Source organism: Hesperophylax consimilis, chromosome 3 (genome assembly GCF_061612785.1).
Source record: "Hesperophylax consimilis isolate HC1 chromosome 3, BYU_Hcon_1.0, whole genome shotgun sequence".
NCBI classification, from domain to species: Eukaryota; Metazoa; Arthropoda; class Insecta; order Trichoptera; family Limnephilidae; genus Hesperophylax; species Hesperophylax consimilis.
The window spans coordinates 16,946,858-16,959,578 of NC_142838.1; the positions used below are offsets into that span (position 1 = coordinate 16,946,858).

A 12,721-nucleotide genomic window follows, 5' to 3' on the forward strand; every position below is an offset into this window, starting at 1 on the left:
GCCGCGTAATGTTTAAACCAAGTGTTTGAGTAAGGCTATTTAAACATTAAAAATTTTAATGCAAACAAAAAGTTTTTAAAAATTGTTCACCTTACGTTTTCCGTCTAAACACTGAACTAAAAATACTGAAAATGAAAAAAAAACACACCTGATTTTTAAAGACAAATGTTTCGTAAACAATGCTGTTTTCTCATTTTTCCGTTTAATATAGAAATAATTAATAAAATATTTACGAAATTTTAAATAATTTTTTCTCAAATTGCGGTAGGAACCTTTGGTTTCATAGAGATGTACTTTTTGGTTCCATGATAACTCAACACAGTGACAATTCAACACACATTTAAAAAGTGATATAAAGTCAATTGAAACGATGAAAAACAATTTAAACCTTACCTAACCTAACCTAACCAAACCTAACCTAACCTACATAACCCAGTTAATATTTTTTTTGTTTCATCACTTTCCATGACTTTATATAATTTTTTAAAGATGTAATGAATTATCATTTTGATGATTTATCCGGTCACCGTAATTTTTAATTATTCTGTGCTTAACTTGAAGATTTGAATATAAAGTGTGGGATTTTGTCTTTCTCAAACCGCTTAGATCGTTTTTAGAAGTGAGACAGCATTTCCCAAAATCCAACAAATTAATCCGACGGGTTAAGAAACTGTTTCTTATTTGTTTTAAGCCATCAGAACAACTTGAATTAATAAAGACCTAGGAAATGTGAGTGTAATATGGTGCAAAGTTATAAATATTTTTAAATAAATGGATCTAGTTTCTTACCTGTCTCTCTACTTTGACGATTCTACTGGCCAGGCTGATCTTAGAGGCGTAAACATCCTTTGCTTTGGAACCTTGCTTACCGAGAATTTGATCTAACCTAAAAAGATAAATGGATTAATATAACGTGAATGGGTCTATTAATTAATCATTTTTTTATATGATAACATCGTAATAAAAACTTACCTTTATTTATAAATAAAAATAAGGAATCTGTATTTTGTTTCGCAAGGAAATTTAAATGTTTTGGAAAGTGAAAAAAATATTTTTAGATTAATTTAGTGGGTACTTACTTCAATACCACGTATTGATACGTGTACGTACCAGGTACACGTATTTTTAAACTCATTGCAATATTTGAAATTGCAAATTGTGATCTATAAAAAATGCCTAATGCGCTACATCTGAATATTTTAAACCATACACTTCATATGAAATATTGCAATTGGAACATGAAACAGTAATGAACCGATGTTCCTAACATTAATGAGTTTCTGAAAGGTTTTAAAACTTTGATGCATTCATTTAAATCAGTGGTATCCATTTGAAGAACGGTTTTTTAAAGTGGTTTGTAATGTTAAGTATTGTATTGAATAACATTATTGCACATTAATAGTTGTATAATAATATTGCCTTTGGCGTATAATATATGAAATGAACATTTAAATATAGAAAACAGGTTATAATTTTGGTCTCATAAATAGGGACATTAAAAAATTGCCGACAAGTTTCCTATTCAAATATATGCTTGAAATGTTGTAATTAATATATAATATGTTCCTGTTTACCCTTTTACCACAATATTAACCATAATTTATTGCTTTATTTCAATATACCTTAAGCCAAAAGCTAAAATTTTGTAAGCAAAGTGTTTCAGGGTGCAGTTTGTGAGAAACACCTAATGCAATGCGCGATGCGTTAAAAATGTGAAAATTTTGTCTAAGAAGCCAAATTTATTTGCCTATAAATCTAAAAAACTATGTAAAATGAAAAAGGTCATTACAATGATGTTGGCAGGGGTGAGTGATGCGGAATGACAGATTAAAATAATAAAGTAATCTTTAAGCAGTTATGTAGTTAAGTCGTGGGTAAAAAGCATTAAAATACCTTAGAGCTTTCGGGACGACATGTTTGATGTTATTTGCAACTAAGCTGTGGCTCTAAATATAAATGTTGAATGCCTAGACTCAATCCTAAGACCGAGCATTACTCGCCAACTTTGGTAGCCTATGTTCTATACCAAAACACATTAAAAGTGAAATATTTTGTTAAAGCAATGTGTTCAGTTCGAAAAACACATATCTGGAAATTAAAGCGTACAAACTAATTCAAAACTATCTGACGTGATTGATGAAGGACTAAATCTGTATAATTGAGTTTTGTTATAATTTGATTGAATAATTTTACTAGCGAAACATTAAATAACGTCATTAATAACTAAAGCTTTCTTAAGAACATTTAAATATGAGGTTGTTTGGAAGAAAACCCTCGATGTCACGTCTCATGTCTGCTTAGGTCAAGTGAGGATATTTGGTTCAAGCCTATCGTGGTTAAGGCAGCGTCTCTCGTGAGTTTGTAGTTTGTTGGTTGTAGCTTGTTATTCGGAAGCCTCTCAATTGTCAGGGCTACTCACCTAAACTGGAGGTTTCTGGTTCTGTTCAGGAGGTCGGCATGCCCCGAAGAATATTGCTCAATCACATCTTTAACATCGTAAGGCTTCAGCGCCTCCCTAAATCTCTTGCGTGCGAGAAAATACTTCAGCTACACGGAACACAAAAACAACACACAAACATGTAAGGAAAACAGCCATATCAAATACATAAGGGGACACGCACATGAAGTGATGTTGATTGCATCGATACACATGGGTCAAGTATTATCTGTCAATGTGTACATGTTTCTAATGGAGTTGATGGGAAGCATAGAAAGATATTAAAATACTTCTTAGTACAACGTCTTCTAGTTTCTTGTATGAGGACTTTCTAGATTTATGCATCTAAAAAGCAAGATCTGAATATTAGTTTATATATTATTTCAGTATGTAATAAAGTTTGTTCATGTTGAAAAAATAGATATAGTGTAATGTACAATAGGTTTTTTTCATCGAAAAACTAGCACAATACCATGCACAAATATTCCGTTAGAAATGTAAATGGACACTAGTAATCTTGTTAATAGAAATCTGTAGCTAACACAAGGACTTTATCTGATTTGAAATAAAAGTTTAAAGTTTTATGTAATCTACTTTATACATGCAGATTGTATTAACTCTAGAGAAGTTTAGTAGAATTAAGTAGAAAGAATTGGCGATGCTTTTAATGCGTCAGGTATGCAAATCCCACACACAATGTAAAACCTTTCAAGAGAAAGACAGAGAGTGCGGTGGGGGTGAACACCGCGAGGAAGGTTTGTTTGTTGGAAAAGTATACAGCAAGGGAAGATAATGATCGGAAGAGGCGAGAAACTTAGCCAGTACATGGTACAAACACAACGGAAGGTGACTCATGCTCTCATTGCAGAGTTATTAAGTAAATGCACGCACAGCCTATTTGGCAGTTAGTCTGCTAGCGACCCGCGAGGACTGTTTAGTCCAAAGCAAAGGCATCGCCATCAACGCTGACAACGGACACCATCACCTGCACTGGCAATGACCATTGGATGTTAGTTAGTGTTAGGTGCTGTGTTGTCAGGTGTAGCGATGTCTGGAGTTAGTGTACAGTGACCAGACCAAGGTTAGCGCACAGAGAGGAGACAGGTACTGATCAGTGACCACTGCATGGAGCACACTACATATGACAGTAGGGTATCTAGCCTCTGTACCTAGTTTGTACATTTTTCACCCTGCCCAGCAGGTCAACGTGCCCGGCGGAGTATTGTTCTATGACGTCCTTTACGTCGTAAGGCTTTAACGCCTCCTTAAACTTGCGCCTCGCAACAAAATACTTCATCTGTTGGAAAACAGGCAAAACAAAACACAACATTTTAACACTTTTCATACATTATACGTGTCAACTGAGTTATTCTATGTTCAAGTGTTAGTACTATGTATCTTGTTTTGTTCTTTATCAATAAGAATAGACATCCTGTAATACTAAAGTTAAATTAATAGAAATAAATTAAATTTAACATTATAATCAGCTTTCAAAAATATCATTCTGCAACAACACTTCAAAGCTTGTATTGGAAAGCATAGATGCATAGTTGGTGTTATTGCAATATAGCATAAAGTCACTTTACAATCCGGCTTTTTTATTGTTTTAAAACTACATACTTACTAATTTTTTTATAAAAGTCATGTTTATAAAATTACTAAACCGTTACATAGTTTTTAATTTATTGGGATGAATTTTACGTAAAGAAAATATAGGCTTAATAAATTAATAATAAAGATTTGTCACAAACTATTAAATTTTAAAAGTAGAATTTTAAAACAATTTTTTTTTTAAATTATATTTAAATGCAATAAATAATTTCAATGTCTGCGTGTCTCATATCTATTTAACGTTGCAATGCATTATTCCATTGGCAATCAAACCTATAATTAAAAAAATCCAAAACCTGTGACAGAAATTTCTACAATACGATATTTCCAATTTTCCATGCAAACACGATACCCGCACCTTATGCAATCAAGTGCACGAAACTGCAGCGAGGGATGAAGTACTGATAGTGAAGGAAATGTATGGGGACGAGAGGCACTTTGCACGTGTATCTGTTGAACTAGAAACGGTAGCATGTTTACGTACAAATCCACCGCAACTAGCCCTCCTAGCCATTAGGCACGAACGGCCGAGATATAATCATCAAAAGCGTTTGAGTCACCAAATTAATCATGCACATCATTTAATCTCCTTTAATGGTCTCAATCCAAAGGGAATGGCGGTCCTAGGGGACATCATTAAAAGTGGGAAATAACTATATTTGCGCACGGGTGGTGGAAGAACACTAACGGCTTTAGTTGACCTACAAATTAGGTGCTTGGGACCAATCCCTTGAACACGATGATTGTAATGAATTGGTAGAATAAATAAATTTCGAGGGAAAAATATTGAATTAAAAATCATTGCATGTTATTTTCATCAAAGGTTGATATAATGCATTGTCAACGACAACAAGTCTATCTGCCGATGAGTTTCAACTCGATCGGATGTCGGGAAGTGGGTAAATTTACGCTTCCAAGATTTGCATTCATTCACTACCGAAAACAAAAGTGAAATTCAAAAACATGTTTGAAAAATGATAATAATGTGTTATTTTTATTTTATTTCAGCATTTCGAATTCCAATAAAACTATTAATTATTCTTATTTAAAGGTTGTAAATGGAAGCTAAAAGTGGAAGAATGAAACGTTAGTAAGTGCTATTTCTTCGAGGTAATATTTTGAAGCAAAACGTTGCCACCATTTTGCGTAACTACATATAATACTTTAACTGAAAACATCTAAACTGTAAATTTATTTCTTTTAGTAGTCGTTTCATGATATTTAACCCTTTCAGACCTGAATTCAAACTGGCAGTGGTAGAACATATTTTGGTCTTGATAACTTTAGAATTTTTTTGTTGTTTTTTTTAAATATTTAATTATTGACACTTTCATTTGAAAGAACATTAAGTCTGTGAGAGCGAATTCCACATAACATAACAAATCGTACACTGTATATCAAAAATTGATAAAATTTTAAAAAATTACATAAAAAAATAAACGTTAAACTTAAAAAAAATATAACAATAGAAAATTCGGTGGAGATTTAACCAAAAATCTCATTACCAAATATAAAAATAGTTACTGCTGGAGCGAGTAGCTAAAATCCAATGAAAAAATAGCGTGCCTGTAAATCGTAAAATCCCGGAAAACGAATACTGCCAATATTTATTTGATTTTGAAATACACATACAGTCTGAAAGGGTTTAAATGAAGTGCTGTGAATTGGAGGTTAAAGTGAAATAAAGTGAACTTGTAAATGTTACGTCAGTAATTAAGATTTGAAGGAGTTGAAACTATTGCGTATCAAAATGAGTACTCCAAATTTTAGACAGACTTTCTTTTAAAAACATGTGATAAAAACTAAGATCTATTAAAGTTATTCGATTATTCTGACTTTAAACGTTTGAGTTAATCCGACTAACCAATCCATAATTTGACGGATTCGAGAAAACTTAAAACAAAACTTTAAAAAATTTTCACTGAGGGACTGACGCGGTACTCTTATGTAGGTATTTCAAACCCCATCATTTCGCGTTACGATCATTAGTGGATTTTTCCATATAATCCATAAATAAATATATTTTTTATGGATTATATGATTGATTGAGAAATTGAGTGCCAATAGACTAATCAGGAACGCGAACAGTTTATTTTACTTAGTATGTTCGTACAATCGATCAGTTTAGAAATTAATCTGCGGATGATTTGTTATCGTTAAATGACGTTGAGCAAAATACCAATTTGAAAATGATTCTATTTAAAGTTTAAAGGCATTTAAAGTTTACAGTAAAATATATTATGTGTTTTAAAGATTTTGTTTCCATTAAACCATTATTATTACAACCTGCATTCAAATTGCGCAAAGTGTTCAACACTCAATGTGATATAATTATAGATTTTATGCACGGGATTGTTACTTATGTTTATTAATTTCTCAAAAATTTGTAAATTGATGTTAATTTTATAATTTTTCATGGGTTTTAACGGCCGCGGCGTTTTGTTTACTAAATACCAAAATTGACCAGTTTATTTTTCCATATTTTGATAAACATATTATTATCATAGCATTGAAGAAGAAGATAATACTTATAAATCTAAACGAAACGCGGAACAGAATAAGACACAGAAAAATAAAAAGGTAACGGTGGCAAGTGGGAATCGAATCCAGGTTGTCAGTCTTACGGGGACAACGCATTAACCAACTCGGTCAAATTACATTGATGGGAACAACCTTCAAAGATTATTCTGAGACAATATCTAAGTTAAAAATAAATGTATTAGACCGTTGTAATCATTCAAAAATAGGGAAGAATTAGTTTATGATAATATTGTTAATTTTGAATTTGAAATATGAGATCGACAAAAATGATATGAAATAATCAGGTCCCAATGGTCGAGTTGGTTAAGGCGTTGTCCCGGTAAGACAGAGATTATGGGTTCGATTGAGACAGTATCTTGTTTTGTTTCATGTTACGTTTAGATATATTGTTTTTATCTTCTTCTTTAATGAAATATTATATTGATGGGTAGTGTTTAAATTTGAAAGGTTATTCCTTTAAAATTGAATATTATTATTAAGTTTATTATTAGTGCAAGCCTTTCTCCTATATTTTTTACAAAACCAAATCGAAAATAATTTCTAACAGGTTTTAGATCAGTATATATTCATTTTCATTGTTATTAAATAGCAAACAGAAATGCAAAAAAAAAGAATAACTGGAGAAGCCTGGACTTACCTTTCTTATAAATCGAATAGCACTCTTATGCTGGTTCGTTAGTGCAACACACCGGGGCTCATCGTCTTCGTCTGAAGTCATCAAAAATATATTAAAAACATATTACAGATTAGTCAAATGTAATAAAAATAAAAACATTTGATCGTAGTGTTCACACTTTTATTCACAATATTAATATAGTATCAAATGAACATCTTTAAAAGTTTATAATTTTTTTGCTTTGCAATTTGAAGAATTCTATGTAAACTTAATTCTATTAGTAGAAGTAACATTATATTTGTTTGTGAATATTCTGGAGTATATCAGAGCAAGAATCAGAGTAATAGAAAATTTTGTGTTACATTTTAAAACATACAAATTTAATAATATGTTGTAATAACATTGAACATTTAAGGCCAACAATTAGATACCCATAACATGTAACATATAACACTGATTTAGCATGCAGCAACAACAATTATAGATTAATGACAGACATTAACAATCGTGCACAGTTTCTACTGATGAGTGGAGTATATGCAAGAGTATCTAGTTGTCATACAGCAAAAGAAGAAATAGTTCCAGGGACAAAATATAATATGTGAGTAAATCATAGGGAGACAATCTGGTCACAAGTTTAGTATTGTGGCTAATTAAAGGTGATTTGGATGAGGTACATGAGGATGTGTGATATCTAATGTACACATTTAAACTGTAGCTTGTTATGTTTTCTGTTTTATAACTCTAACTTTTAACTGGTAACACTCACGGTTCGTATTATGCTCCTTGTGTCAGCTGGGATCATTGCAAAGGTGGATTGTTCACTAATGTATTTTAATATTTGTTTTTATTTGTCTGTGTTTAATCTATATCATTTGTACGAGATCATTATTTTTTATTAAGTCTAATCTTCCTTTTTAGAAAAAATACCTTCAAACCAGTGGCGACCCGTGACTTTTGGGTGTACTAAGAGTGTTAATATTACAAAAATTGATGTTGTTGTAGCTTAAAACGATTTTTTGTATAAAGATTTTCAGGAAATCCGGCCAAATTGAAATTTCCTGAAAATCATACGAAAAATTGAATTTCGAAAACAAATAAAAAATCTTTTTCAGCTACAACAACATCAATAATGCTATTTTTGTATTAATAGCACTCTAGTACACTCAAAAGTTAGGAGCCGCCAATGCTTGAAACACAGTCTTGTAGATTGTTAAGGATTCAATGTAATCCACACGAATTGTAAAGTAAGAATGTTCGAATAAAAATAATATTGTTCTTGTAGTCCCGTTCCCGTATTCAAAGCTCAATCAATAATTCACATAAGTTACACGATGTTTACGTCAGATGTTCCGCCAGGTCCAAAAGAGAATATATTTTTTGTAGAAATTTAGCCTTTACCGATGCGTAGGGATCTTATTAGGGTGACCATTCATCCCGGTGAACATCCACACGTAGGGGTCGAGCACTCTGATGCTTTGGGACTCATAGGGTGCCCTTAGCCATGACGTCAGCAACTTAAACCACTTACAAACGGAGGGCATGAGATATTCAATGTATTCGTTTGTGTTTCGCTGAATAGGATACGTTTCTTCCTACATAATATGTCACGGATTATTTTTATAGGTACTAAGAGCTGCGGGAGAAAATAAAATGTGATAAATGAAGTATTTCTGATGATGCGTCGTGACGGCTGGAAGTTTCTTACAAATAATAAATAAAAATAAAAAACTTTTTACGACCGTGAATGATTAATTCCAGTAACGAAGGTCTTCTCTAGACCTTATTCGGAGTGCTTTATTTTTATGGAGTAAGAAAATAAATTAACGGTTTAGGGATGGTTCTATGGAAGTATGGGTGTTTTGTAACATCGCTCGGCGCACTTTATACCCACGGCCCCGTTTTATCGGTTATTATGTTTCTTAGATATTCCGAATATACGTTTTGTGCTTTTCAACAATGGAACATTTATAAATGACAACTCGCTAATAAATTTACACAAGAGTGACGTAAGCAAGAATTTGTAAAATGTTTATTTTGCTGAAGCAAACATCTTATTTAACGTCGCCTTTTGAGATCACTTCCATGAATTTGACTAAAAATAAAATTTGTAATATTTGATCATTGACTAAGTGAAACAATTATACCTTGTAAATTAATTCACTTAATGAACTCGCTCTCTCCCATTATGTTCCGAGGAAAGTTGGGAGACTCTATAAGTAACTCCCATAGAATTATTGATGTTTAGAAACTTTGCCAGTGTTTGTCTTATAACTTCAAGGCCTTCAAAGAGTGGCACTGGGTGAAAAGTTAAATTGCTCTACATCATAAACATGATGTGTTTAAGATACGTGCTAAACTAGTAACACTACCACATCATCTATTCTGACCCTGATAAACACAAACTTAATTACATTTCCAAATTTTCACTCTCCAAGTCTCCAATTATTCAACTGATAAATATCGCTTTTGAAAATTTCGTGAATCTTAATTAATTTTATAATTTAGACCTTGAGGCCTCTAGCATATTGACCTTTATTTTTCTTAAAGATGCTGTTAGAAAGTCTTACAATAAAATTTGCGTGTATTTCCACAAAATCCAATTAAATGGAATATTTCTAAACGTATCCGAAAACTATAAACTGATTTTTTTATAAGAAGTAAACACATAATTTTTGTAATATTAAAATTTTGAAATCAAACTGAAAAAAATGGCTCACCTTATGTATTTTCGTCTTAACACCGAACTAAAATTAGAGATTACAGAAAAATAAATATTTTATTAGACAAATGTATTATAAAAATTTCTGCTACCTAACTTTATTTAAAAAAATAATAATTAATTATAAAAATACAAAGTTTCATAAATTTTTCTCAAATTGCAGTCGGAACCTTTCGTCTCCTAGTTTTAATTATTCTGTCGTCAACTTCTATATTTGAATATAAAGCTTAGTTATTTTTCTTTTTATGAGACCATAAACCAAGAACACGATTTCCATGAGACCTTACAAATGAGGCTATGAGCTTTTCCGAAAAGCGAACAAATTAACTCTATGGGTAAGAGCTGTTTTTTCCAAAACCGAACAAATTAGCCTGATGAGTTAATTAGTTCAAATAATTACTTTCAACCAACTACTGTCACTAAGGTTGAGCCTGTTCAATATGTTCGATTAGTGAAAGAAGGATAAAATGGTATTTGCTCTGTGATAGAAAAAAACAGCTAAAAACTTTCTCTTTTACGAAAAACATCAAAGCTTACTTCGTATGAAAGCTTTACGCGTAAATATCCCGTTCAAAAGTCCAAAAGGTTTACTCGCTGGCGGAACGAGTCTTTGCCTACATAACGGAAGAATACCAATTTCAAAAAAAGTCTTGACATTTTTATAGTACAGTAAATAACCATATTTCAATTTTCGCCTTTTTATCCAGAGTAAAACCAGAAACTTCCTTCATTTAATTTCCAGGGTTATATTGGAACGACTTTTAAATATCTTTGAGTTTATTACGCGAGTAAAGCCTCCTTAGTATTTCTCCGTTTTTAATACAAATGAAAACTAAATAGCTCCTGCTTTTGCTAACTTCTGGGATTCCCAAAACGGCAAGACCGTAACATTCTCCCAAAAAAAATCTGTTGTGATAATGAGCCTTGTATTTAGTTACATTACCAGTCCCTTCATAATCAAGAATTGTTTAAATTCTTTTGGATAAACCTTTAAAATATTACGTTTTATTTTATTCTCAATTGATTATTGGGGTGCTAAAAATTCTGTTCCTACTTCAAATAAGATTAAAGCTATAAAATAAGTATTGCATTCTACGGACAGTGCATCTAACTCAGAGGATAATAACTGACAATAAACTTTTATGTTCAGATTTATGTTCAGCAATAAAATTCTCAGACAGAATTACATTTTGTCGTTTTTTTAACAATCTACTCATCTTTTAGTACCTACTAATGTCAGTGCTAACGCTGCTATAGTTGGTACCGCTAATAAAGTGCTAAAGCTGCTATAGTTGGTACCGCTAATAAAGTGCTAACGCTGCTATAGTTGGTACCGCTAATAAAGTGCTAACGCTGCTATAGTTGGTACCGCTAATAAAGTGCTAACGCTGCTATAGTTGGTACCGCTAATAAAGTGCTAACGCTGCTATAGTTGGTACCGCTAATAAAGATCTCTGAACTGCATTCAAAATGCAAACCATAAATAAAATATATTTTCGTCCTTGTTTCTTCAATGTAGAAATAAAATTACAAAAAATCTAAAATATTGAAATTGAAATGTGCGAAATGGATTTTTCCGTGTGGAATTTCTTATGCTACAGTGTGGTCATTTAAAAACAGTGTTTTTATTTCAGTCCTAAATAACCGCAATGAGCACAGCTCTTAGCTATAGGTAGGTATTGCATTTCAGTAGGAATTCTATGCTTTTGGAATACTAACATTGTCATGCCATCTTCATAAATATAAGTGCTACTAATTATCTGGTTTCATCTGTGTTTGAAGACTTTTTCGAATTATAATTCCGTACAAGAAATGTAATTGACTGGTCGGTGGCCGAGTTGACATCGCGCTTGGGTCCAACTCGGCCGTAGTGTGTTCAATTCCTCGACTGGCTAAGTCCTCCATCACAACACAAGCAACATTTTCAGCTTACTGTGGTGGTAGTGGGAGATTTTCAAATATTGTTAGGTTATTCGTAACCCGGGAATGTTCGTCTTTTTTTAAAAAAAAAAAAAAAATTAAAATATATGGAATATATTTGCTTACCATATTTCTAAATTATTATTTGTATATATTAGTAGGTACCGTAACCTACTTGGTGTTACCTGTTCGAAGGTTATACTTTATTTTTTATGACACCCAACTGCTAGTTCATAGCTCATGACGAAAATGACTTGAATGCAGTTGCGGTAACGTAAAAATTCTGACGGGAGTTTAATCTTATTTTTGTGGATAAAAATTTATAAAAATTTACCTGTAAAAAATAGCGGAATGGTCCGAATTATTATTTTTTCTTGATGAGCAAGTATAAAATTAAAAGATTTAATAACGATAGTAAAATTGGTTTTTCGATATCTCCAAAACTAACGAAGTTATGAGCTTTCAAAGTAAACTTGGGTAAAACGTATGCAATAGTGACTGGCGAAGTCACATGAGCCACGATTCTCTTCAATTCTCTTCAATAATTATTAATAATTCGAACGGCAGTGCTGCAGTACCACCGCAAATGTGTTGAGATGTCAGAAGCTTTTCAGCTGGCCACCGCGTGACGGATTATATCTTGGGTAGATTTTCCAAAAAATGCGAAATTTCTATCCTTAACATGCACTAATTAATATGATACAAATCTAAAAAACTTCGTTGTAGTAGACGACTTTATTAACAACAAATCAGTTCCAATTTTAAAAAGAGCAATTAAAATATATTTCTCTTAAAAGTATTATATTACAGGCTGATACTTTATCGCTAGTCTGAATTCTCCAAACAATTCATAGTAAAGGTTCTAGAGCTCATT

General features: G+C 32.0%; 1 protein-coding gene across 10 annotated transcripts in view; it reads right to left on the bottom strand.

Moving 5' to 3' along the window:
* LOC149425034 (potassium voltage-gated channel subfamily KQT member 1-like) overlaps positions 1 to 12,721 on the bottom strand; it is a 399,798-nt gene that overhangs the window by 44,624 nt on the left and 342,453 nt on the right. For 7 of the 10 annotated variants that reach the window (XM_089648565.1, XM_089648558.1, XM_089648544.1 and 4 more), the window contains exons 12-14: positions 7,227 to 7,297; positions 2,420 to 2,547; positions 790 to 886 (exon numbers count right to left, since the gene is read on the bottom strand). In XM_089648565.1, coding sequence (XP_089504691.1) covers positions 790 to 886; positions 2,420 to 2,547; positions 7,227 to 7,297 — 296 coding nt within the window. Of the gene's footprint in view, positions 1 to 789; positions 887 to 2,419; positions 2,548 to 3,606; positions 3,735 to 7,226; positions 7,298 to 12,721 lie in introns of all 10 variants that reach the window. The other 3 variants (XM_089648572.1, XM_089648589.1, XM_089648614.1) reach the window with 1 other exon arrangement.